Source organism: Astatotilapia calliptera, chromosome 19, assembly GCF_900246225.1.
Source record: "Astatotilapia calliptera chromosome 19, fAstCal1.2, whole genome shotgun sequence".
NCBI lineage: Eukaryota > Metazoa > Chordata > Actinopteri > Cichliformes > Cichlidae > Astatotilapia > Astatotilapia calliptera.
This window is the reverse complement of record NC_039320.1, coordinates 956,150-979,670: the sequence shown is the minus strand read 5'-3', so window position 1 is coordinate 979,670 and position 23,521 is coordinate 956,150. Positions and strand designations below refer to the sequence as shown.

Sequence of the window (23,521 nt, the reverse complement as noted above, 5' to 3'; positions counted from 1 at the left end):
TTGATCTTACCTTCAAATGGCTTCTCTCTATCTAAAAATGTTATCATTTCCAAAAAATGTTATCATTGTGTGTGTGTGTGTGTGTGTGTGTGTGTGTGTGTGTGTGTGTGTGTGTGTGTGTGTGGAGTATGAACAATTTAAAAACAAATTTGTATTTTAAAAGAAAATCATCCACCCTCCCACCTTCTCTGTGGTGATACGCACATGAATTAACAGGCATGAAGATAAACATGAAATAAACACTAAATAAATGACTAAATAAACACACTGCTGGAGACTTGAGGTGTTTTCTGTCCCCCTCTCCACCACCCTCCACCCTTCTTTTGCTTTGCTCACTCATCCTGTCACTCCCTCCCAGCCCTGTCTAACAGCTTTACCTTTAGTTTTTGTAATTCATTTTACAAATCCTCCACATTGTTCATCTAATTGAACTGATCTCTTCTAGCGTAAGTGCATGACTCTCTCTCTCTCTCTCTGTGTGTGTGTGTGTGTGTGTGTGTGTGTGTGTGTGTGTGTGTGTGTGTGTGTGTGTGTGTGTGTGTGTGTGTGTGTGTGTGTGCGTGCGCGTGCACATGTACATGTTCTGGTGTCAAAATTACTGTTTATAATTTTAAGCAGTCACAACTTTATTTTGAAGGGAACAAAACAAATCTTTGTCAAGTAGATGTTGAATGTATGGTTGAAAGCATTGCTGCTGAACAGGCAGAGGTTATGGTTAGCTCAGGAAGGGACTGTTAATCGGTGCAGGGTCCTCTAAAGTGATAAAAGCGTGCAGATTTGTGTGTGTGTGTGTGTGTGTGTGTATATATATATAAAGATAACCTAGTGATGCTAGAGAAATACAAGCATAAATGTAAAGGAAAAAAAGCGAACGAAAAACAACAACTGCATAATCAGTGATGTTTCCTGGCGTTGCTGTATGTTTCAAACTTTTCAGCATCAGACAGACCAATGTATATGACCCTGCTGAGGTTTTTAACACCTCAGTCATGAAAGGCTGAGTATTGTAGTCACCTTGCCAGGTGGGTAGGCAGGTGGCGTAGACATTCAACTATGTGTTAAATTGTTGGGGGTTAGCTAAAAAGGTCCAAACACTGAGTGAACAGCAAGGACTTTTCAAGAAAGATAAACCAGCCTTTTTCAGGTCAAATGCAACTTCAAAATGTTTGAAAATGATCTTCAGATCTACAGAATTTCTGCTCTAATATCTAATATGTTGGAAAATCTTGAGTCTTTTTTTTCTTTCGTCTTGCAATAAAAACAAGGGATGACATTTTGGAGCTTTGAGGTAGGAAGCTGTTTTGAGATGAAGATATTTGGCAGGCGGTGGAGCCGGGGGCAGGTGTTACAGCAGCTCCTATTAATACAGCTAATTAACATTAGTGAATATTCTAATTAACACGCAAACTAATTAGGAAATAATTAACCAACATAAAAAATCAGATCTTAATCAGAAAGAGTGTGAGATGAGTTCTAGGTGGCACGACAGAAACAAAAGACAGAGGTCTTGGTGGGGATTAAAGGTTGTACAGGTGTTGCAGTGGATCAGTGAGGTTCGCCATCTGTGATGCTCACTGAAAGCTGACAGATTTTTGTCACACATGTGGGATTTTTTAACTAAAATTTTAAAGGTAATAAAAATAAAAACTTTTACCTTTTTTGAAAATATAGATGACAACTCAGTGTTAAACAAAGGCTTGCTAGTGAATATTCACTTAACCCCTTAAGATTTAAAGTGGTCTTAAGTTAATACATGAATAAAATAAAACACAGATGATGTCATAACCATTCATAACAGAATTATAACAGACCAAGAAAAAAGTGGCAGAGAGACAATATTAGGATTTGCTGTTGGTTAAACACAAAAGCTAAGAAATGCTAAGATTGTTGTTAATAACAAGCTACTAGTTATTAGCTAGTTTGAGCCTAACAGGTTAAAATCCTATATGAAGCTGATGAACAGATAGGCTACTTAGGAATAGAGCTATGAAAATATTTAGCACCAAGAATGTCAGTGTTACCCAACCTTAAACACTTTCTTTTGACGGGGCATAGTTGTATGAGACGTGTAGCATGCTAGTTTTTCCTGCAATTCATTTTGGATTATTTTTGGAGTTTGACATGTCTTTTGATGTCACTCGCTCTTCACACACTCACCAGCCACTTTGTTAGTCACATACTCTTGTCACTTGAGTTTATGCTCAATAGATTATATTATTTTTTGCCAGCAATAGAACCATTAGCTTAAGAATTAGCTTTCATTAGCTTTCAGAATGCATGGTTGAATCTGAAGGTTTGTTTAGTTGATTTCAGCCCCATATGAAATCTTTAACAGAAACATCTGGACAGAACAGGCAGCCTGGAGAGAACACACACCAACACACATGCACTTCCCCTGCAGCTTTGTTTGGCAGATGTAGCCTGCTGTGGAGTCACATACCCAACTTTACTATTTTTTGCATTTATTTAGTAGACACAGCACTCATTTTCTGTATAATATTATTCATAGTGGCTTTTTATTTAGGAGACATTTTGATTCAGTTTACACAGAGTCAGAATGAATATTTTGATTATAAGTTGTACTTTATGAGCTGCAGCTCAATGTTCATAGATAATACAACTTCATTATCTGTATTACTGATTCTGATATTAGTAGTCTGAATGTATATATCGTTTCTGTAGGTTCAAGACAAGTTATCCTAACATTTTTCTATGTTTTAACAAACCTGCTGCCCCCACTTGCTCATTATTCTTGTGGTCTGATAAACTAATGCTGTTAGCCGTTGCTGCTATGGACTGTGTGGCTTGATCGCTTATGAATGTGCATGCGTCCAAAGATGCTTCTGTTTGTGCATTAGATGTTTGTGTGTGTGTGTATGCAGGCCCTACCAGCTGGATGCAGTTGTCTCATATCCATTATTGATCCTGTATCATTACCCACTCCTTTGCTCTATCAAGACAAAAACACCCTGTTAGTGGAATATCTCACCTCAGATATTGACCTGCAACACACACACGCACACATGCAAGCTCCAAGAAATTAACATCGAGTGTGGATTTAAAGGACAGATCCATGAAATCTCATGGATTAAATTCCTCCTTTTTCCCACTTACCATTTATGTTTCATTTGACCTTTAGTGTTATTAGTATGTCATAACAAGAAGAATAAAGACAGTGACAGTTTACTGAAAACGATAAAGTCAGTTACTTTATACAAAACTACACAAAGTAGCAACCGATGTGTGTTTAGTTTTCATCTAACCACGCACAAAAACTAAAATGTCTTGCTACTGACCTTTTTTTTTGTCATATATAAAATCAAGCCCTCCAGCTAAAAGATAGAAAATATTTATTTAAGACACTTTAGGGTGGAATAACAACTTGCACAAATGACCCATAGAGTCATTTTCTTGTAGAGAATAGTGTCTGTAAAAATACAAAAAGTTTTCATCTGCCATGACACAATGTAACTGTGCTTTGGAAGTTTATTGACCACTCATAGTGCTTTTTGTAATGAGCCTCCTTCACCTATTCACACCAAAATTCATACAGCTTGTCTATTTCACACACTCAAACATTATGAGTAGTAAAATAATCATAGTCACCAGATCTCAATCTGGATGGACAGAGTTAATCAGTCAATAGCTAATCAATCCGGAGAAACTGCATGATGCTATCATGTCAATATGGACCAAAATGTCCTAGGATGCTTTTGCACATTGCTTGCAAGAATAATTAGGGCTGTTCTGAGCTCAGTGCTAGGAAGGTGTATCTTATAAGTTGTCTGGGTAGTGTATCGTGTAGCCACAGATCAGCTTTTCATTGCAACCTCCTTTGTGAACTTTCTAGTATTTGCCTATTTATGCTCACGCTTGAGTGCTGGAGCTCCAATATATTTCATGAAAAGGTAACAGGCTTCCTTTCAGTCCAGCTGTTTTTATGTACATTTTCATTTTGCATATTAAAAAAGCAAAACAAAACACAAAAACTGAAATCAAGAAAGACTTTTACGTTTCCTGAACCCAACTTAAAGCAACACGAAGAAGTCCTATCCTTTTTAAACAGCAAATGTGACCAGATCGTATCTCGTCGAATGAATCCTGAAGCTACTGAGACACAGAGGTTTTAAGCAAAGCAATTGACAGAGTCGTGGGGAAACGGTAAAACCTCATCGGCAGCTGAAAGACAGAAGGTGCACTGTGGGAAACTTGCTTTAAATTTGCTCTGTGCTTGCATGGTGACAAAACCTTCAGATTCTCAGAACAATGTTTCTGGGCACAGCTCCAGGCAACAATCAACATAGCTGCCAAAGAGCCAGAACTCATTCACATGACTTCTGGCATTAAGATGTTCCTGGCAGATTAAAGGAACAGTGCTGAGGTGACACTGCAGGCACTCCTGGACTCTCAGCTGCACAAAACTTGCTCTTGTTTGTCACTGTTGGTTCACATGTGTCTAACAAAAGGTGAAAATGAGACAGATAATCTTGTCTGGAGTACAAATACAACACAAAATTTTGAAAGAGTGAACATTATTTACCTTTTTATCTCCATATTTCCCTCTATTTCTCTCATGCTAATGAAGTGTTATTCTGTGATGTGACTGATTAGTTGATTGATTTGTTTATTGATTTATTGTCTGATATTTATTTTTAATGAACCATGTGTAAGAGCAGACAGCATGTTGTGGATCCTGCAGTGTGTTTATATGCTGCTGTTGCTGCTCAGCTCTCAGTCCTAACACTGCTGTTTGATTGGCAGTTATAGCCCCAGGAAAACCCCAGGAGACACATCTAACACACTCCCAAACAGAAACATCTTTGGACACATGCACATTCATAAGGGATCAAGCCACAGTTCCACAGCAGCGAATCAACACACAATTGCCAGAAAACACACATGCATACATATATTTTTAAGACATGAAAACAACCCCCCCACACACACACACACTCACACAGCTAGTGGTGAGGTTTTCCGAGGATGCGGGATAAATTGGCCCTGACATGTAAACAAAAAGCCCTAAAATGACTTGATTCAGCACATCGAAGTGCAATACACACGCATCTACAACAGGCTGTGTGCATTTCTCTGTGTGTGTGTTTCAGAGGACAGTCTACGTATTCATCAAATGAGGCAGATTCTTATTGATTTGTGTGTCTATTAGCAGCGTTAACGACAGGACTGGAAACACTGGATTCAGCCTCTCCATTTGAAATCGCTCACAATATCTCATCAGCAATGATAGGAATAAAATAAATATTTGATTGTGTTTATATTTACTCCAGGTTTTATCTTTAAGAGCTGATAGCGTAGCAGCAGAAACAGATGAGGTTATCACAAATGCAGCAAACAAACCTCCACCGTATTTACTGTAGCTACAGACGCACACAATATAATAACAATGATAATAGTAGCAAGTCAGAGGAGCACCGCTGTTACAGTTCATTCTAAGAGGATGTGAATTTATTGATAAAATGTTATTGCAAGTCATCTGGAAACATATGTCTCAAACCCACAAATTTATCCTCATGGTGGCGCTAGAGGAGAAGCCCGTGGCTGATCCTTACCATGAATGTCAGTGCCTGCCTAGAGCCACGCCAGCAGCACTATTAAAAATGGAAGAGAGGTTATTTTTTGTGTAACTCTTTGTATCAGATATCACGTAACTGACACCACATAAATTCCAACATAGTCCATAATATCCCCATCAGGTGTTTTTTAATAGTCGTCCTTCATAAAATTCCCTTCATTCATCCTGTAACATTAGACAAGTTACGTTCGAGAGCATATTTCAGGACGAGTACCACGGACAGTTCTTCACACATCGATGGGGCCTTGTTTTGCTTATTTTAAACTCCAGATTTTTATTCTTGGACTCGACTAGAATATCCATCCATCCATCCATCCATTTTCATCCGCTTTGTCCGGGGCCGGGTCGCGGGGGCAGCAGCCTAAGCAACTAGAATAGCTTTGCACAATTTTCAGGAACATATTATTCATATCCCCTCTGAAGGACAAAACATACAGAGCCAAGAGTAGAAAAAAACAGTTTGAAACAGAGCATTTAGCCTGAAACAAGAACTTTTGCTTTCTTCCCTTTAAGCCAGACAAAACAAAAGTTTGAACAGCAGGTAGAAGGCAGTCTGAGATGACCATATGAGGATATCCCTTCTCACTGACATAATACTGAGCTTTTTGCTTTAGAGCATACTGTAGCCTGAGCTTTTGGCCTATTGTACATTGTACGCTACCCCATTATTTGAAACATTTTTACATAAGGCATCAGAAATATGAGGAAAAAACATAATAGATCCACTTTAAATAACGGTTTGGGTAAACTGAAGGTTTGTGCAATCATTTGACCAATAATTATAATTATTAGAATAATGCTGCAGTTTTGATCAGTGGGTTGTGATAATGATAAGGTCGTGGTCTCCTTCATAGTTGAATGTTTAGGAAATCACCTTTTTTCTACATTTCTGCGTTCGGTAGCCTGAAAATGCACACTAGCTAGGCCGTTTACTTATTTCTGGCTGCATGGTAGATAAATAGGAGAAGTTCATTGACATACATATATGCTTGCTTTTCTTTTGGTCCTACTTGCAATAGGCAGTTAGGCACAATGAGCAATGCACACATGCGCATGCAAACTAACAGATGGAGGCATGAGTCTAGTTTGAAGACAAATAATTTTTGACAGAAATCCTTGAAGATCCTTCAGACTGGGAAGCAGCCCAACTCATGACTGTGTGTGTGTGTGTGTGTCTTTAGTCACTGTGTCCTCAAGGCGGGCATCTAGGAGAAATTGCTTCAGTGTACTTCAGTGTGTACACATACTGTACAAGTGTGTGTGCGTGTTTCATTATGGCTTTAGTCAGCTGTTATGGAAGTAATTTGCTTTTTCATACCTTAGCCTGCGTTGGCTCGGTTGTTGCCAACGTCAGAAAAAATGATTAAATAAATAACTGAGTGAGTATGTAGCTGCGGGACTGAATCAGTTAGTGACCTCCTTACTGACTGACTGACATTATGACCATGTAGCACTGACAAAAACATCACATTATCACTTCAAAGTTTTTGTCAGCAATGAACTTCTTTCAAAAGTTGTTTCCACAAAACACTAAATATATTTTATGATGTACTTCCCATGGCAGCAGCAGACTTTCCTTGGTGCTGGGCCATCTTCCTTGGCCAACTTATATAAAAGTTTCTTGTGTTACTGACAATAGCTTTACATGATTCAGAGTTCAGAATAATCTTTAATCTTATAGTGGGGATTGTTGGAGTTCCTCAGTTCATCTAATGCAGGGATCTCCAGCCCCAGTGCATGAGAGCTACTCTCCTACAGCTAGATGCATCCCAACACAGCTGAATCAAATGGTTGAATTGGTTGGGTTGAGTTAAGTGCGCATGCGCCAACCAGCGTGCAGCCTGTTACAGTCGCTCCTGCTTTTCTCTTAGTTTAGCTCTTTTTTCTTACGTATTCTTTTTTTAAATAATTTCCCCCAGGGATCAATAAAGTATTCTGATTCTGATTCTGATTCTGAATTAAGTTTGGCAAAGGCTTGATAGCAAGCCAGTCATTTGATTCAGGTGTGTTGGAACAAGGATGCATCTTAAAGCTGAAGGAGAGCAGCTCTCGAGGACTGGAGTTGGAGACCTGTCATCTAAGGTCTAAAACAAACTGTTTTGCTCCCATCTTCCTTCCTTCCTTCCTTCCTTTAAACCAACGTTCTGTCAATATAAAACAGGTGTGAGCAGTAGTTGGATGGAGCTTCTGTGTCTGAGATGACTAAATACAGATCTCCACTCTCTTTGACATCATTAAGAGCCATGAGTCAGCTAAAACGTCTGAAACTGAGTGTTTAGAGCAGTCTGAAATCTGAGCTGAAAGCTCATAGGGATTGCTTGCACAAAAATACCAATGTCATTTTTTGTTTGGATTTCTTATATATATACAAATGAAATTCCAACTATTTGGAAATCTGCTTTTGTTCTCCCTTTGCTTAAAGGTTGGGATACTTCAGTTGTGACTAATTACAAGTCCATCTCTAAATAATCTGCTTTTGTCAAAGTTCTGGAAGTTCTTGTTAACGAAGAGCAGAAAAAGGGGAAAAAGTTCCCCTCTGGAGATTTTTAAATGATTTCCAGTCAGGCTTCTAGAAAAATTACAGTACAACTATAGCAGCCTTAAAAGTGATTGTTTCAAGCAGATAACAAGCAACATTGTGCATCCATTTTTATTGACCTAGCCATAGCATTTGACACAGTTAAAACCAAGACTTGCCATCGAAGGGCTGTTAGAAAACGTTGGATGCTTTCAGAGTTATTCATCAATCAGGCCTCAGTGACTTCTAGCTTGCTTAATGTGATCAGTCCTCATTTTTATGCTGATGATATGATGATCTACTCCTCTTATAGCCAGGCTCTCTGTCAGTTCCAGTGCAGTATAGCATAGCCTGTGTGATTTAAAACTTAAAAATTCAAAATATAAACCCCTGAACCTCTCATGTATTATATACTTCAGGGCTCAGAGATTGAGTGAGCATCTCAATATAAGTACATAGGAAAAACAATTGACGACTCACTCTCGTCTACACCTCGCATTCGGTGAAAAAATTGAAATTGAAACTTGGTGTTTACTTTCCTTTCTATCTGTTTCTGGCCAGAAAGACTTTTATGTCTCTGTTTGGTTATGGTGATGTGATTTATATACATGGGTCCCCAGAATGCTTACATATCCTGCATTCTGTTTATTCTGGAACGATGGGATTTATTACAAACTTTAAGACTTTTACTCACCCTTGTGCATTGTATGCTGAGCTTGAGTGGTCTGCTTTGTCATGTTGTAGATTCAGCTACTATGTATATTTATATGTAGATCTTTTATTTATAAGGCTATTTTTGGTTTGCTTCTTATATACTGACTTATATTAATCAGAAATTGTGGGAAATTGTTGTCCTCCATGTTTCACCACTTTGTCTGTCCCAGAAGTTCAAATGGAATTTGGAAAAGGAGAATTCAAATTTATCACTCCTAAATTAAAACTTAAGACACTTAATTCATGCCGCAGTTTGTGGGGGGAGACAGTGTGTGGGTGTGTGAGGACCCAGGTGCAGACACAGGCGAGGAGACCACAACTAACTTGAACAAAACGCGAGCCTTTTATGACGGCTGATAATCAGGTCAACAAAACAAGGCAGTAAGCACAGAGGCAAAACAAGACTGGAACCTACACTGGGAAAACTGAGGAAACAGACTTAACTATGATAACTAGGAAGACAATGAAAAGGAGACTGCGATGACTATGAACAGGACTTTGTGCAGGAACATGAAGGAGCAATGAACTCATACATGAATAGGCAACATGATCATGACCTGCACAGAGTCCTGAAACCTGACATGACATGATGGGTGGAACAAGGACGACGGGACACTGAACACAGGAAGACAGAGGACTTTAATACATACATGAGGTGATCAGGGGAAGTGGAGACATGTGAGGAAACAGCTGACTAGAACAAACCAAATGACACCACATTGGAAGTGAAACTAAAGCAATGAACATTGAACACCCTTCAAAGTAAAACAAGAACCCTAAATAAGACACAGAAGTGACATGAGCTTGACAACATGAATTACACAGACAGGAGACATGACAGATAAGACTCACAAACCTCTAAGGAAGAATTAACACAGGGGTGAGACACAAGAGGAGTCCAATAAACCATAAAATATAACTGCAAGTAGGTATGACAGAATGTAAGTAGATAAGCTGAAAAGAAACTAGAATACAGATGAATAACAAAATATCATGAAACTTAGAAACACTGGGTCACATGACTCTGGACCATGACAATTAATTTAAGTTCATTTCAGATAATGTGAATGACTAGTTTTGCCTGAATGGCATCCAACTGTCACGGCGCAGCCTGAGTGTTGGTATGAGGACGCAAGTGCAGACAGGGAATAATAATGGATTGCATTTATACAGCGCTTTTCGGGACCCCTCAAAGCGCTTTACAATACCACTATTCATTCACTCTCACAAATCATACACTGGTGAAGGCAAGCTACAGTTGTAGCTACAGCTGCCCTTGGGCAGACTGATGGAGGCGAGGCTGCCATATCGCGCCATCGGCCCCTCTGGCCATCACCAGTAAGCAGTAGGTGAAGTGTCTTGCCCAAGGACACAACGACTGAGACTGTCCGAGCCGGGGCTCAAACCGGCAACCTTCCGATTACAAGATGAACACCCAACTCTTGAGCCACGATCGCCCTAAGGTACTAAGGTTAAAAAAAAAGCGAGCCGTTTATTACGGCTGATACACAAGTAGAAAATAAAGCAAAAGGCGAACAGGGGCAAAAACGAAACTAAAACCTAAACAGGGAAAACTAAACTGGTAACTATGACAACAGGCGTGAACATGATTGTGAACAGGAACGTGTGAGAAACTATAACGAGGAAAATCATGAACATGAAACATGAACACGACCTGAGCAGAATCATGTAGTACATGGAACGGGAAAGAAAACAGTCAAAGGCTACGTCCACACGTACCCGGGTATTTTTGAAAACGCAGATTTTTCTATGCGTTTGCACCTTTCGTCCACACGTAAACGGCGTTTTTGGTCACTGAAAACGGAGATTTTTAAAAACTCTGGCCAGGATGGATCTTTTTGAAAACTCAGTTTTTGCATTTACGTGTGGACGAGAAAAACGGAGAAAATGCAGAAAACGCAGCGTCAAAGGTGTGCGCCTTTTTTGACGTCACACTGTGCGCCACGTTATTGTTTCGGTGAAATGAATTTCTACAATACTGTTACTGTTAATTGTACTATCTGCAGTGTTTAAATGCTTACATATACACACACAGTTACTGTCCCTCCACACATACAACTCGGTTCTGCTTCTATGCCCCAGCTTTGTTTTCTTTTTCCCACCGAGGCTTCTAGACTTCTGATTGGCCTGCACGGTTAGGACTATATCGCCACCTGTTGCTTTGGTATGTTCCTAGCAGCGTTTTCCTTCATTTCTGCCTTTACGTGTGGACGGGATTATTTTTTAAAACGAAAACGGAAAATCTCCGTTTTCAAAAATACCCGTGTGGACGTTGCCAAAGACTGAATGAAAACACACAGAAGGCTAATGAGGGAAGTGGAAACACCTGGGGAGACATGGCTGACACAAATGAACATAATAATTCCACAGGAGAAGAGCAAAACTAAGCACATTGAACATAGAACCACAAGACTTTCAAAATAAAACTGGAATCACGGAGAGATGTAGACATAATAACACCGACTACATGACACACACAGACAACAAATACATGATATATTGTCACTGAAGACAAGAAAAGACTTTTAAATCAGGAGTTATAGAAGAACTAGAAACTCAATTCAATCCTAAGTAACAATAGCAACCAAAGAACTTAACACATTCCACATATCAAAATACAAAATAAAATTCAAAATGCTGGGTTACAGACCCAACTCCTGACACCCAACATTGTATCAGTATATAAATGACAGAAAATTAGTAAAACCACAATTGTCCCCTTTCAATGTTAATTCATTTTTTTGGATTAGCTGTCCTGCCGTGGTTATTCTTTTGACCAAGGTCGCTTCTGCTTTGCTGTAAGTGCAGTAATTTACTTGATAAATGTGCAAAAAGCTTACATAAATGAGGCAATTTTTAAATGTAGTTCTTGGCTTGGCTTCAAAGTTATAGACTGAGGGAACATATTAGCACAGAAAAGAACAGTCTAACCAGCTAATGAACAACTTGACTGATTTACTGATTCACTGACCGACTAACTAGCCAGCAAACAGTCTGCAAACGCAACCAAGACAGAAATAGAGAGAAGTAATGAAGGAAAGTGGAGAGACATTTAGATAAACTCTGTTTTTTTTCCTCCGAGAGGCTCCAGTTAGTTTCATTTCTATAACAGCAGCACATACACAAACAGAATATTCTCTCGTTCAAACACACCTCAACACAGACAGTGCTGTTGATTGTGTATTGCCGGTTTGTTTATTAGCTCGCTGATTGAGCAGCTCTGCCTTCTACAGATTGGATGACCTTTCCAGATCCTTCCGTCGAGTCCGCTAAGTAGATCGGACGGCGAACGCAACTCGACGCGACAACACTTTATTCAGATTGTTACTGAATGAGGAAAAAGCAGGCGGTCATATGTGTGTATGTGTGCACATTGGGCTGTTTGTACACACTCACTCTGCCTTCATTGGTTCAATTGAGGCCTCATCTCCATATAGTTTGTATGCAATTACATCTGAGCGGCGCTCTGAGTGCCTCTATATGATTGTGTCTGGATACCGAGTGCAACTAGCTGTGGTGTGTGTGTGTGTGTGTGTGTGTGTGTGTGTGTATGTGTGTGTGTGTGTGAGAGAGAGAGAGAAGGATAATTTGTGAGAAAGAGCAGCGAATCATGCTCCATGTGTGAATATGTTTGTTTTTGTGTGTGAAGCAATTGATGGTCAATTTGTGCGCATGTGTGGCTTTATGGGAACATTTGTGCGAGCTTGATAGGAGTGTGTGTATGAGGGGTAATTTGTGCCAGAGAAAAGCAATTCGTATTAAATGTGTGCGTCAGGTTTTATGGGTGATCTGTGTTAGTGAAATGTTTGTGTGTGTATGTACATTTATATGCATACACATGTACGTGCCGTTTCATAGATGTGTGTGTATGTTGTCAGCTGACGCAGAGGATAAGTATGGAGAGTGTTTCTAGTGGCTTGCTGAATGCTTGCAGGGCTTTAAAGGGCACGTCCGACAAAACGCGCCACGTCCGAATCTCCTTCATCTGCAATAAACAGCTAATCACACTCAGTGGAAGATGATCCCACTCAGACCGCCGACTTCATCATGCACACACGTTCTGTTCGCTTTCAAGAAGGCTCACTGTGTTACCTTGATTCTGGTCATCTTGGTCTTTATTTAAGACAGGGTATTTGTACGTTGTAAGAAGCACTGAATTAAGTTCACCTTAGAATGTATTAAAAAGTCTTACGCTCGAGGGGTCTTTGCAGAAGTGCTAAACCAGAGAAAGGCAGGAATTTTTCATGGAAAACCTGCAATTCAGCAAACTGAGAACATGACATGCATAGACATAGTGTTAATTTGTAACATTACAGATTATTTGACATTAGACTGTTTACCAGCATAGGGTCTACTTTTATTTATTTTTAAATTCTATGGATGGTTTTATTCATTTATTTATCTAATCGACTAAAACATAAAACATAAATTTCCATGTAGCATTAAAAGTCTTCATTTTACAGTACAGAAACCTATTAACAGTGTATTGGACGACATCTTAAGGGAATTTTATAATAACTATAAAACAACATCATCTCAAGATTCAGCAGTAGTGCAAAATATTCTTTAAAAACCCTTTCATTTGAGCGTTAAATGTCACAAATTATTCTCTCAAAACAGTTAAAAACATCTCAAAAGAAGCTGCTAATCAAACCTGTAAGTTGCATTTTTCATTGCAAAGAGGTATTTTAGTTTCTTTTCTTGCATTAATATTCTTATATTGATTGTTATGAAGCCCTTTGAACTATCATCAGCATCCACAGCATATCGTGGAAACAGCATATCAGTCCTCATTGGTTATAGCAAGGTACAACTAACAAACATAACAGAGAATATGTTGATGTGAACGCAATCTCAGAATGAACCAAAGAAGTGTAAGAAATAATTCAGTCTGGGTAATATATACCCCTGTGTTCTGTTGTTTTCTTCAGGCGGAGCAGACCACCAGTCAGTGCGAAGCCCAGCGAATGGCCTTAGAGCAGATGGCTATCAAACTAAGCAGCCTGCAGTACCCCTCACCCACCAACAGAAGGCGCGGCAATCACCTGGCCAGGAACAACAGGTAACTGCACAACAGGAAACAACAGAATAAGTGATCAGTAATTTTCTGTTAGCTTCCGTAATTGCTTTACAGTGCTCTATTTTGTAAAACAAATGCATGTCTACTATGGGAGGACCTGTTAAAACTTCCCCACATCCCTCATGTACACACACATTCGTGTAGTGCTAATTATGACGCATACACTCAGAATCGAATTGGTAGAGTATTCATTGACCTCCTGGGCTACAGTTCATCCACCACTAGGCTACCGTATTTTTGAATATGAAGTGCAATATTAATCAACAGGTCTATTTTCATACATAAGACGCATTAAGCGAAACAAAACATGACTGAAAGCCTTGAGTTTGAAATCCGCTTCGTAAGCATGTCTCTTAATAGGTGCCATTCTGGGGTCCTTATACACACAGAGTAATATTATGTTGAAGCACAGTAACTCCGCGAGGCTCCTGACTACGGTAGCCATAATGCTCCGACAATCCATCATGCGGTGCAGCTTCGTGGCTTACCAAAGTCGTACTAACACATTTTCACAGATTTTTGTACCACATAAAATCGGTTCGAGGTCAGTAAGCACAACCAGAATTAATACATAAGGTGCACCGGATTATAATGCGCACTGTCAATTTTTGTGAAAATTAAAGGATTTTAAGTGTGCCTTATACTCCAAAAAATACGGTAATTTAGCAAACTGGTTAACAAACCTCAAACCTGCCGCAAACCGACTAGGCTGAGGATCTTCATTCTTGGAGTTATGAGAATCAGACGGTCTCTCTATATAGAATTTAAAAGTTATCAAGCCAGGATAACAACAGCTCCCTACTTTAGAGGTGATCCCTGAGATTTTAAGAGAAGTCACAGGGATCAATGCAAGTACTACAGAACCGTAAGACACTAAGCGACCACTTTAAACCATCAGTTTAATGTGTTAATTTAGTGTAATATAGGCTCGAGCTTATCCCAACTAGGGCCAAATGTGCACTACACCCTGGACAGGACACCACCAATTCTGTGAACAGTGAATATAAAGTTTTTGCATGTAAAACTTTATATTCAGCCATGTATTTTGAAATTTACCCCAAGCTTCTGTGTCCATTACTTAAAAAATATATCCTGTAGGAGACACATGATTCTTTTCATACACCCTGTAGAAATTCTATGCACTCATAAAACTGAATTTCCCTCCTATGGTCAATTGAGGGACAAAGCCTGTGAGCCCAGAAGTGCCAACCATTGTTCAAACTTTCTGTTTGTGATGTGCAGCCAATTAGAAGAAAAGTGGCTCAAAGGGAACAGGAAGTGAGCTAAAACAATGAACTAAGGCCCAATAGGAGACAAACGAGGACTTCTTTCTTGCTGCTCCTGTGTATTCCAAGAATAAAATCCAGGGAGCTGTAAATCATCATAACAGGTCCACTTTAAAGTCCTTTGTTCTGACTTTTAGAAGTTCCACCATTTCATTGGGCCTGTTAAACAAGGTGTTCAAGTTTGTGTGTTGAACGTGCAGAGGACAGAAGCTGCAGAGCGTAATGGAGTGCAAAATAATAAGAGTGAAAACTAGCAGGTCAGTGTTGTCTGTTGTGATAGAAGCGACACAGGCAAACATAACAGACAACACACACATGCAGCTAAACGCAGTCACACACACACAGAGCATGAGCGTTAACAGCAGTAATCTGGTGTGGCCAGGCTCGGCTCGGCGAGCACCGTGTTTGGTCACGCTGCCTGTCGGCGTTTCATCCCCGGCTTTGAGGAGCTTCTCACTGCAGTTATCACTCACACACAGGGCGCACACACACACACACACAAAAAGAAAATGACAACATACACTGAGTAGTGTGTATGCAAATAAAAAAACTGAGGCTTAAATTACTCCCTTTGAGTCTGTAGCATGTTGTGTTCTGCAGACTTTGCGGGTGTTGTCAGTGTGACTTCACGGTGGCTTCCGCGAAGCGTGCGGTGCGTGCGTTGTCTGTGCAAGTGTCCACATATACGAATCAAACCCACTGCAGTGCCACTGGACTGTCTTCTACTTGAATTAAATAACAGTTGTTACATGCGCAAGTTGTTTGTGCGCAAAGAGTGAAAACCCACAGCACAAATGTAAATGAAAGCCTCATCTTGTTTGTGTTTTTCAGCCCTCTGAGGCTGCGGCGTAATATTTCAGTAATTTACATTGAATGTGTCGGGCTCTAATTGGTTATTCATATGTTAGCTGTTGCCTTTCACATTTACATTTGGGTATGTGTGAGCGTGTGTGTGTGTGTCTGTCTGTCCAGTGCAGTGGTGTGTGTGATGCGTTTTGTATTAATTGGATGTTACATGTTTTTCTTTGTGAGTTTCATTCTGTTGAGATTTCTGGTTTTGGTTCAGTTGTGAAGAAAATGAAGGTCAGACGGAATTATTCACTAATCTCAAGCAAAATATCTCAATTCTAAATTATTAGCAGAATGAAAGTTAGTAAGGGTGGAAGATATAGATTTTTTGTAGTAACTAAAGTAACTAAAAGTCAATTTTTATTTTTCATATTTCTTATTGTTATGTTCAAAATAATCTAAATGCTTATATAGGAAAGATGAGGCATGTCCAAGCTTCTAACCAATCAGGACATGAAACCTTTCAGAGCAGAAATATATATATATATACATACATCAAAGTCATACTTTTAATACCAATAAGTACTTTGGTTTCACTTGTTACCTTATTTAACATATTTATATCTTAAAAAGTCCAACATGAATACACGAAGGACTAACATTAGAATTGAAAGCAAATGCATGTTTAACTGAATGACTGAGTGACTTGACTTTGCAGGAATTAATGACTTTGTGATAAAAGAGAAACAGAGAGAGGATTTAGACTTTGTAAATATATGGATGAATGAACTTAATGTAAGAATGAGAAGGACCCTACACAGGTCTGAATCCAGAACCCTCTGACTGTGAGGCAACAGTGATACCACCTTAAAACTCTGTTATCCAGTTCTACTTTAACCACAGACTTTTGATGGCTGTCTACAACCATTTGGTAGCTGAAGATGGCATTTTAGATCTTTTTCAGGACTAATCATTGTTTCTGTTCAGTTTTTACTATTTGAAACGGTTTTGTTTTATTTCAGTTTTTATTAGCTTCAGTGTTGTTTTTAATCTTTTGAATTGTTAACGTAATGGAGGGCATACTGTATGTCAGAGGCAAGATTTAGGAAAATCAGTACTGCTATTAAACTGAAATGAGTTGACTCACAGTCTCAATAAACTCGTCCATCAATGCCCCGTCAGGCAAACAGGACTAAGAACATTTCATCTATAGTTTTATTTTATTTAGTTTTCCAAGTTGACGAAATCATTTCAGTTTGTTTATTTTAGTTAACTTAAATTGTTTTTTCACATTTAGTTTTAGTTTTTTAGTTTAGTTTTAGGGAACTTTCCTATTGTACGACGTGTTAGTCAGTGTTTTTAGTCCACAAAAGTCTAAATAAATTAAACTTGTGCACCACGCTCTTTTCCAAGATTAATAAAATAATAAATTAGTGAGTGAATGACTGATTAAGCACCCGGGTTTTGTTTGTGGACAACTTGATTTGAATGTTTCCGTAGGGTGAACCCGTTAGCATGGATGAATGAAGAAGTGTGTGAATATCAGCACGGGCCTCTGCGCTGCTCTTCATCGACAGTTCGATTTTAATGTCTCTGTAGGATGAATCCATTAGACTGGGCGAGTGTCAGTGAATCACCTCATAAATCCAGCAGAGTCTCTGACTGAAAGGTGACGGCTGCCAATATGACTCATTCAACCTTTCATTCTATCGCTTCATCCTCCTCTCTTGTCATCCTTTCTTCCTTCACTCCATCGCTCCCTGCGTTCCTCCTCACCCTCTGTTCCTGCTCTTTCCCAGTTGCTCTTCCTTGACCTCTGCTTTGTCTCCTCTTTCTTGGCCTTCTGCTACCTCTTCATTTCTCTTCATGTTTTTCTCCTGCTCACCTTGCTTTATTTTGCATCCTTTCTCTCAGTGTAACTACTTTGTTGCCTTCCTCTATGCACCACTCCCATCCTCTTCTTTACTTTTATTTATTTAGAATATCTGTCTTCTCATCTTATTGTTACCTTCTCCAGTTTCCTCTTTCTCCATTCCTCTCCTCTTTCTCGTTCTCTCTCTGAGAGCCTTGCCTTCCCTCCTCTTGCCTTATGTCCCTTGCTCTCTTCTTTCTGCTGTATGGAGGATGATGAATTAGAGACAGCAGTTACAGCCGCTATCGGCGTTGCAGCAGCAGGCGACAGGGAGAGAGAGAGAAAGGGAAGTAGAAAGTGAAGTATGATAACAAATCTGTCCATTTAAGCCTGAAAGACACCGAGAGTGTTTTAGTTAGCAACAAGGTATCTATCCTGAATCCTGTTTAAAATACAATACTAGTTAAAGAACGTCTCAAAATAATGACACCACAGATCATTAAAATATATATATATACATACATAAAAGAGTAAATCAGTAAGAAAGTATTTAAAAATGAAAGATTCCAATATATTTTTTAGGCCCCTCATGAAGACATTTTAAGTTTCAGTTGGGTGGACTATCACCTGCTATTTTACACCAATAATCAATAGCAAGGTGTCTCAACAGTACCTCACGGCCAGATATCGGAGCATTTAGCTGTATATCACCATATAGTTTTATTCAAACAGCTGTGTACAAAATACCAGAAAGGAAAGACAGAAACTCAGAACTTGAAATTTTTACAGGGTTAGTAAACCCTGTAAAATAGAGGACACTAACAATGTTACAGCAGTTATTTTGAAAAGCATGTATTTCACATCACTCACATAAAACTCAACACTGACTGAAGGACATATGGAAGGAATCTGGAGCTGTGAGACAAAGAAGTACAGAACTTCAACATCTATCATAGCATCACACAGGAAAATTAACTTGTCCATCTGGTTGTCACAGTGCAGGGGTGTCCAACTCCCGGCCTCAAGGGCCGGTGCCCTACAGGTTTTAGATATCGCCCTGGGTCAGCACACCTCAATCAAATGATCAGTTCATTACCAGACCTCTGGAGAACTTCAAGACACGTTGAGGAGGTCATTTAGCCATTTAAATTAGCTGTGTTGGATCAAGGACACATCTAAAACCTGCAGGACACCGGGACTCGAGGCCTGGAGTTGGACACTCCTGTCATATTCCCTTCATTGCAGATTGAAGCTGGGCCCAACAAATTCCTTTGCTTAGTGTCTGTGTGCCATTCTCTGTTGTGTTTGGGTAGAAAATAGAAAATACAGACGTATAGGATGTGTAGAGGTCAGTGTTACACTGAAACACATGGCATTTAACTACTTAATCTCATCAGATGCACATTTATTTCATTATTGAAAAATGTCTGGATAGCTAGTGTAGATATCAGTATGTTTTTCCATGTAGGTTTGCACACTTTCTATCCACATTATTTTTTATATCCAGTGTTGACTGGAATTATGTTGAGGTAGAAATGAATAATAGATCCTTATAATTCAAATTTCCTCAGGTGACTGAATGTCAGAAAGGCTCTCTATAATACTCTTGTGCGCTCCGTCAGCGCAGTGTGACAGAAAACGAACTTGACACTTCAAACACTCTGTAACCATCCCGGTGTTGAACGCAGCCCCACAGTGGCGCCTCGTCGATCCTTCCTTTCCGATTTGTCTGTTTTCTCGTCTTCCACCCCCCGTGAGATACTGTTTTACAAAGCATTTAGTTAACATTAGTGTGAGAACAAGACGGAAATGGAGGAGAGGAGGGGAGGTAGAAAAACGACAAGAGAAAACAATCTGTACGAGTGTTGTATCTGCTTCATCTGTCTTAGCCAGTAAAGGGCCGCTCTGCTCAGCGCATAATGAGGAACACCGCCTCTGGGGGAAGGAAGCAGCGTTTGCTTGCTTTGCTTTTTTCTCCTCGGTTTAGCTTTTATTTCACGGAGAATCACTTTCAGTGGAGGACAGGAGGTGTGAGGAAAGGATAGGATGAAAATAACAGAAGATCAAGGCGGGGGGAGTTAGGAGGAACAGGTGGAAAAATGTTGGCAAATCTTGTTTTATTTCTCTGTAGCCGTGAGCAGGAAAAAGGAGTTATGAAAAAAGCCGCAGAAGATGAAGAAAACAATTTTTAGAAAGTAAAAACAGAAAATGGGGACAAGTTCGAAATTGTGATGGATATAAAAACCACAGAATAAACTAAGGTCATTTCTGAAAAGTGGGGAACAGGATAAGAACAGAAAGCTTTGGGAACAAGTTTGTGCAAAATAACACAAAATTATTACATGCAAAACTCTCAGTCACGAGGAAAGGTTAAAGTGGTTATTAATCATAAGTATTCTTGAGATGACAGAAGCAATTAACATGATAAATATTTCAGAAAATGCCATAGTTACAAGTTCTTTATGTGTGGGAGCAGAAGTAAACTTTTCCAAGATGCAGGAAGTATAATTTTATTAAGGTTTTGAAAACACATGACCAATAACCACGTGATGCTAACTTGTCCTCCAGTTTGTACATGTGAACATCATGGTGACAGTGTAGCATCAAATGAATAATGCCCAGTCATGCAGGCCTAGAGACTGGTCTGAAACCATACGGCCGGTCTTGAAGGAACAACGAGTATTCTCTGACTGGTTGCGAGTGGTTGCTGGAGTTTGATGCCACACACTACGAAAATGATTGCTAATGCCCCAGTCACGTAAGGTTGGTTAGTGATCCCCTGGCAAGAACCTGTCCCTGTTTAGGGAAAAAATCTGTATCGCCCAACCAGTTGGAAAAAACTCCCTGTGTTTGGTTGCAAGCATATTGCTGTGGTAGTAGTTTAAATAGAACTGATGGACTTGTCTACTGACACTGTTCAGGTACTCTACGACCTGTAGTCAAACAGGTGTCCCAGTCAGGTATTGCCACCTCGCCCCCAACTCCAGTATTCAGATCAATGATGATTTCAAAATTCGCAGAAGTTATGAAGAGGGAACCTATCCTAAATCCATTTTTTGTGCCAAGCTGTAAATATACATTTAAGGTTGTAAAGTTGGGCATTTTAATATGAAATTGTCACTTCAAACCATTTGAGGCTGGGCCCCAAAAGTGAGTAGAACTGCAGTTTTGTATGCATGTAGCATTGGCTTCATTTTTCAGCTTCAGAGGTTGCCCCTTGGTTAAGACTCACTTATTGGGTCTATATTGCATAACAACAGATGTAAAAATATGTACGTGTATATAATTTCCTCAGGGATTAATAAAGTATTCTGATTCAGGCCCATAAATGCATGCATTCATTCCAAAGATATTAATAGTTTGAATTTTGTAGCTTGTAGGAGACAATGGTAGAGAGTTGAGTATTTTTTGTTGTATTTGTTGTTTTTTTCATAATTTCATTCATAGTTTACTCTCCCTACTTTGATGGAACATCAAATTGTAGTGTGTTTCCTTTTTTAAGTGATGAATATGTATGCGGCTTTCTGGGTAACTGTGATTTTCAGTAAGTGTGTGTTTGTGTATTTGAGTGATTTTCATGTGTGTGCTTCAGAGAGCACCTCTTAATGTGTGGTCGCCTTGCCTGGCATGTACGTGCAGTGTGTGTGCTTGTGTGCGAGTCACTGTGGAAATACTGTGGGTCTGACAGAGCTGTCAAACTGTCGTCGTCAGCGACCGGAGAATTCCAAACAATTTCACCGCTAATGTTGAGAAACATGTTGGCGATCCCCGCCGAGACCGAAAGCCAGTGAATATATAAATAATAAACACACACGCACCTTAACAAAACGGCTGACAGTAATGCGCGTGTTTGAGCAATCGGCCCCTGTTCCAGCAGCATAAATATTTGATGTGATCCTGTGTTGGGAAGGGGGAGGTGAGAGGATGAGTTAGGAAGGGGAAGAGGGAGGTGATAGTGGGAGGAGTGAGCTGAAAAAGGGGAGGGAGAACTAGAGAGTAAGGAAAGGAACGATGTTAAGAGAAAAAAAGGGAGGTAGAAAGATTTAGAGAAAGTGCTAGGAAACAAGAAAAGGAGGAGGAAACAGGAAAAAGAGAGGTGGAGGAGAAATTCTGGGCAAGAGGAGGATGTGGGAGGCAAAGCCATGACATTGAGAGGTCGGAAAAATGAGGTGAAATGGAGAGAGGTGGGGGTGAAATCTGGGATAAGGAGAATGGGGAAGGGAGTGGGATGAAGCAGCAAGAAGTGGGGGGATGACAGAAGACGTGAGGGTGTAAGACTATTTATCGTACTACACTTTCAGTTCAGTTAAATTCAGTTTTATTTATGTAGCGTCTAGGCGCCTCGAGGCATTGTATATTGTAAGCTAAAGACCCAACAATATTAACCACGTCTGAATACAGTTTTACAAAATTAAAATTTAAACAGAAATTTAAACAGCCTGGGTGCTGATTGTATAAACTGTCATGAACACAATATCTAAATATCTTTCTAAGACACCCATACAGTTGCTGAAGATGTCAGCAGGAGCATGGATGTTATTTTTTCTGAATCATCACAAAGTTTTAAACATAAACTTTGCCATTTGGTTCGACCAAAATGTGTATCCAGGATGTCTCTCTTCTCAGTAGCTATTTAATAATATACCTGTGAGTGGAAACAAACACATAGTGGGTTTTTTGTGTTAACTTAAAATGTTTAAGGCAACTTAAACATTTTGACATTACTGCTCATGGAATTTATACGTTTTAAAAAGGTCCACATGTCCAGGCCTATCTTAAGTTTGCCACTGAACATCTAAAGGATTCAGAGAGGGCTTGGGAGAAAGTGTTGTCGTCAGATGAAAACAAAATCAAGCTCTTTGGCATCAATTCGCCGTCTTTGGAGGAAGAGAATTCCTGAGTGTGACCCAAAGAACATCATCCCTACAGTCGAGCACAGAGGTGGAAACATTATGCTTTGGGGTTGGTTTTCTGCTAAGGGCACAGGACGACTTCCCCGCTTTGAGGGGCCAGTGTATCGTAAAGTCTTGAATGAGAACCGCCTATCCTCAGCCTCACTGAAGATTGGTTGTGGATGGGTCTTCCTGCATGACAGTAACCCAAAACATACTGCCAAACCAACAAAGGAGTGGCGAAAGAAGACGCATATTAAGGTCATGCAGTGGCCTACCCAGTCTAGAGACCTCAATCCTTCAGATAATCTGTAGAGAAGCTGAAGCTTCAAGTTGCTAGGTGGCAGTCAAGAACCAAAAAGTATTTAGAGGGTTTCTTTAAAGAGGAGAGGACCAAAACCCTCCTGACATGTGTGCAAACCTGGAGACCAACAACAGTTTCTCCAACAAGTCATGTTTTGCTTGGTAATCAAATACTTATTTACTCCGTGACATACAAATCAATCTATAACTTATATGTCATGTGTTTTTTTCTGAATTTTAGTTTGATAATTTGTCTCTCTCCATTAATATGAAACTAGCATTAAATTACAGGCTGTTCATTTCTTTGGAAGTGAGCAAACTTGCAAATTCAGCGGGGATCAAATAATTGTTTCTATAATAATCTCACAAGACAACTAATTTAAATGAACTGTCAGCTTTGCCACACAGAGTGGTCTAATGTTCAGTTGTTTGTTGGTGGCTACCAAAAGCATCTTGCTGAGGTGCAAGTTGGT

At 39.6% G+C, this 23,521-nt stretch overlaps 1 protein-coding gene across 1 annotated transcript in view; it reads left to right on the top strand.

Moving 5' to 3' along the window:
- Positions 1-23,521, top strand: part of akap6 (A kinase (PRKA) anchor protein 6) — a 223,063-nt gene that overhangs the window by 105,351 nt on the left and 94,191 nt on the right. The window contains exon 14 of the mRNA XM_026151733.1: positions 13,778-13,908. Within this exon, the coding sequence (XP_026007518.1) occupies positions 13,778-13,908 (131 nt within the window). The remainder of the gene's footprint in view (positions 1-13,777; positions 13,909-23,521) is intronic.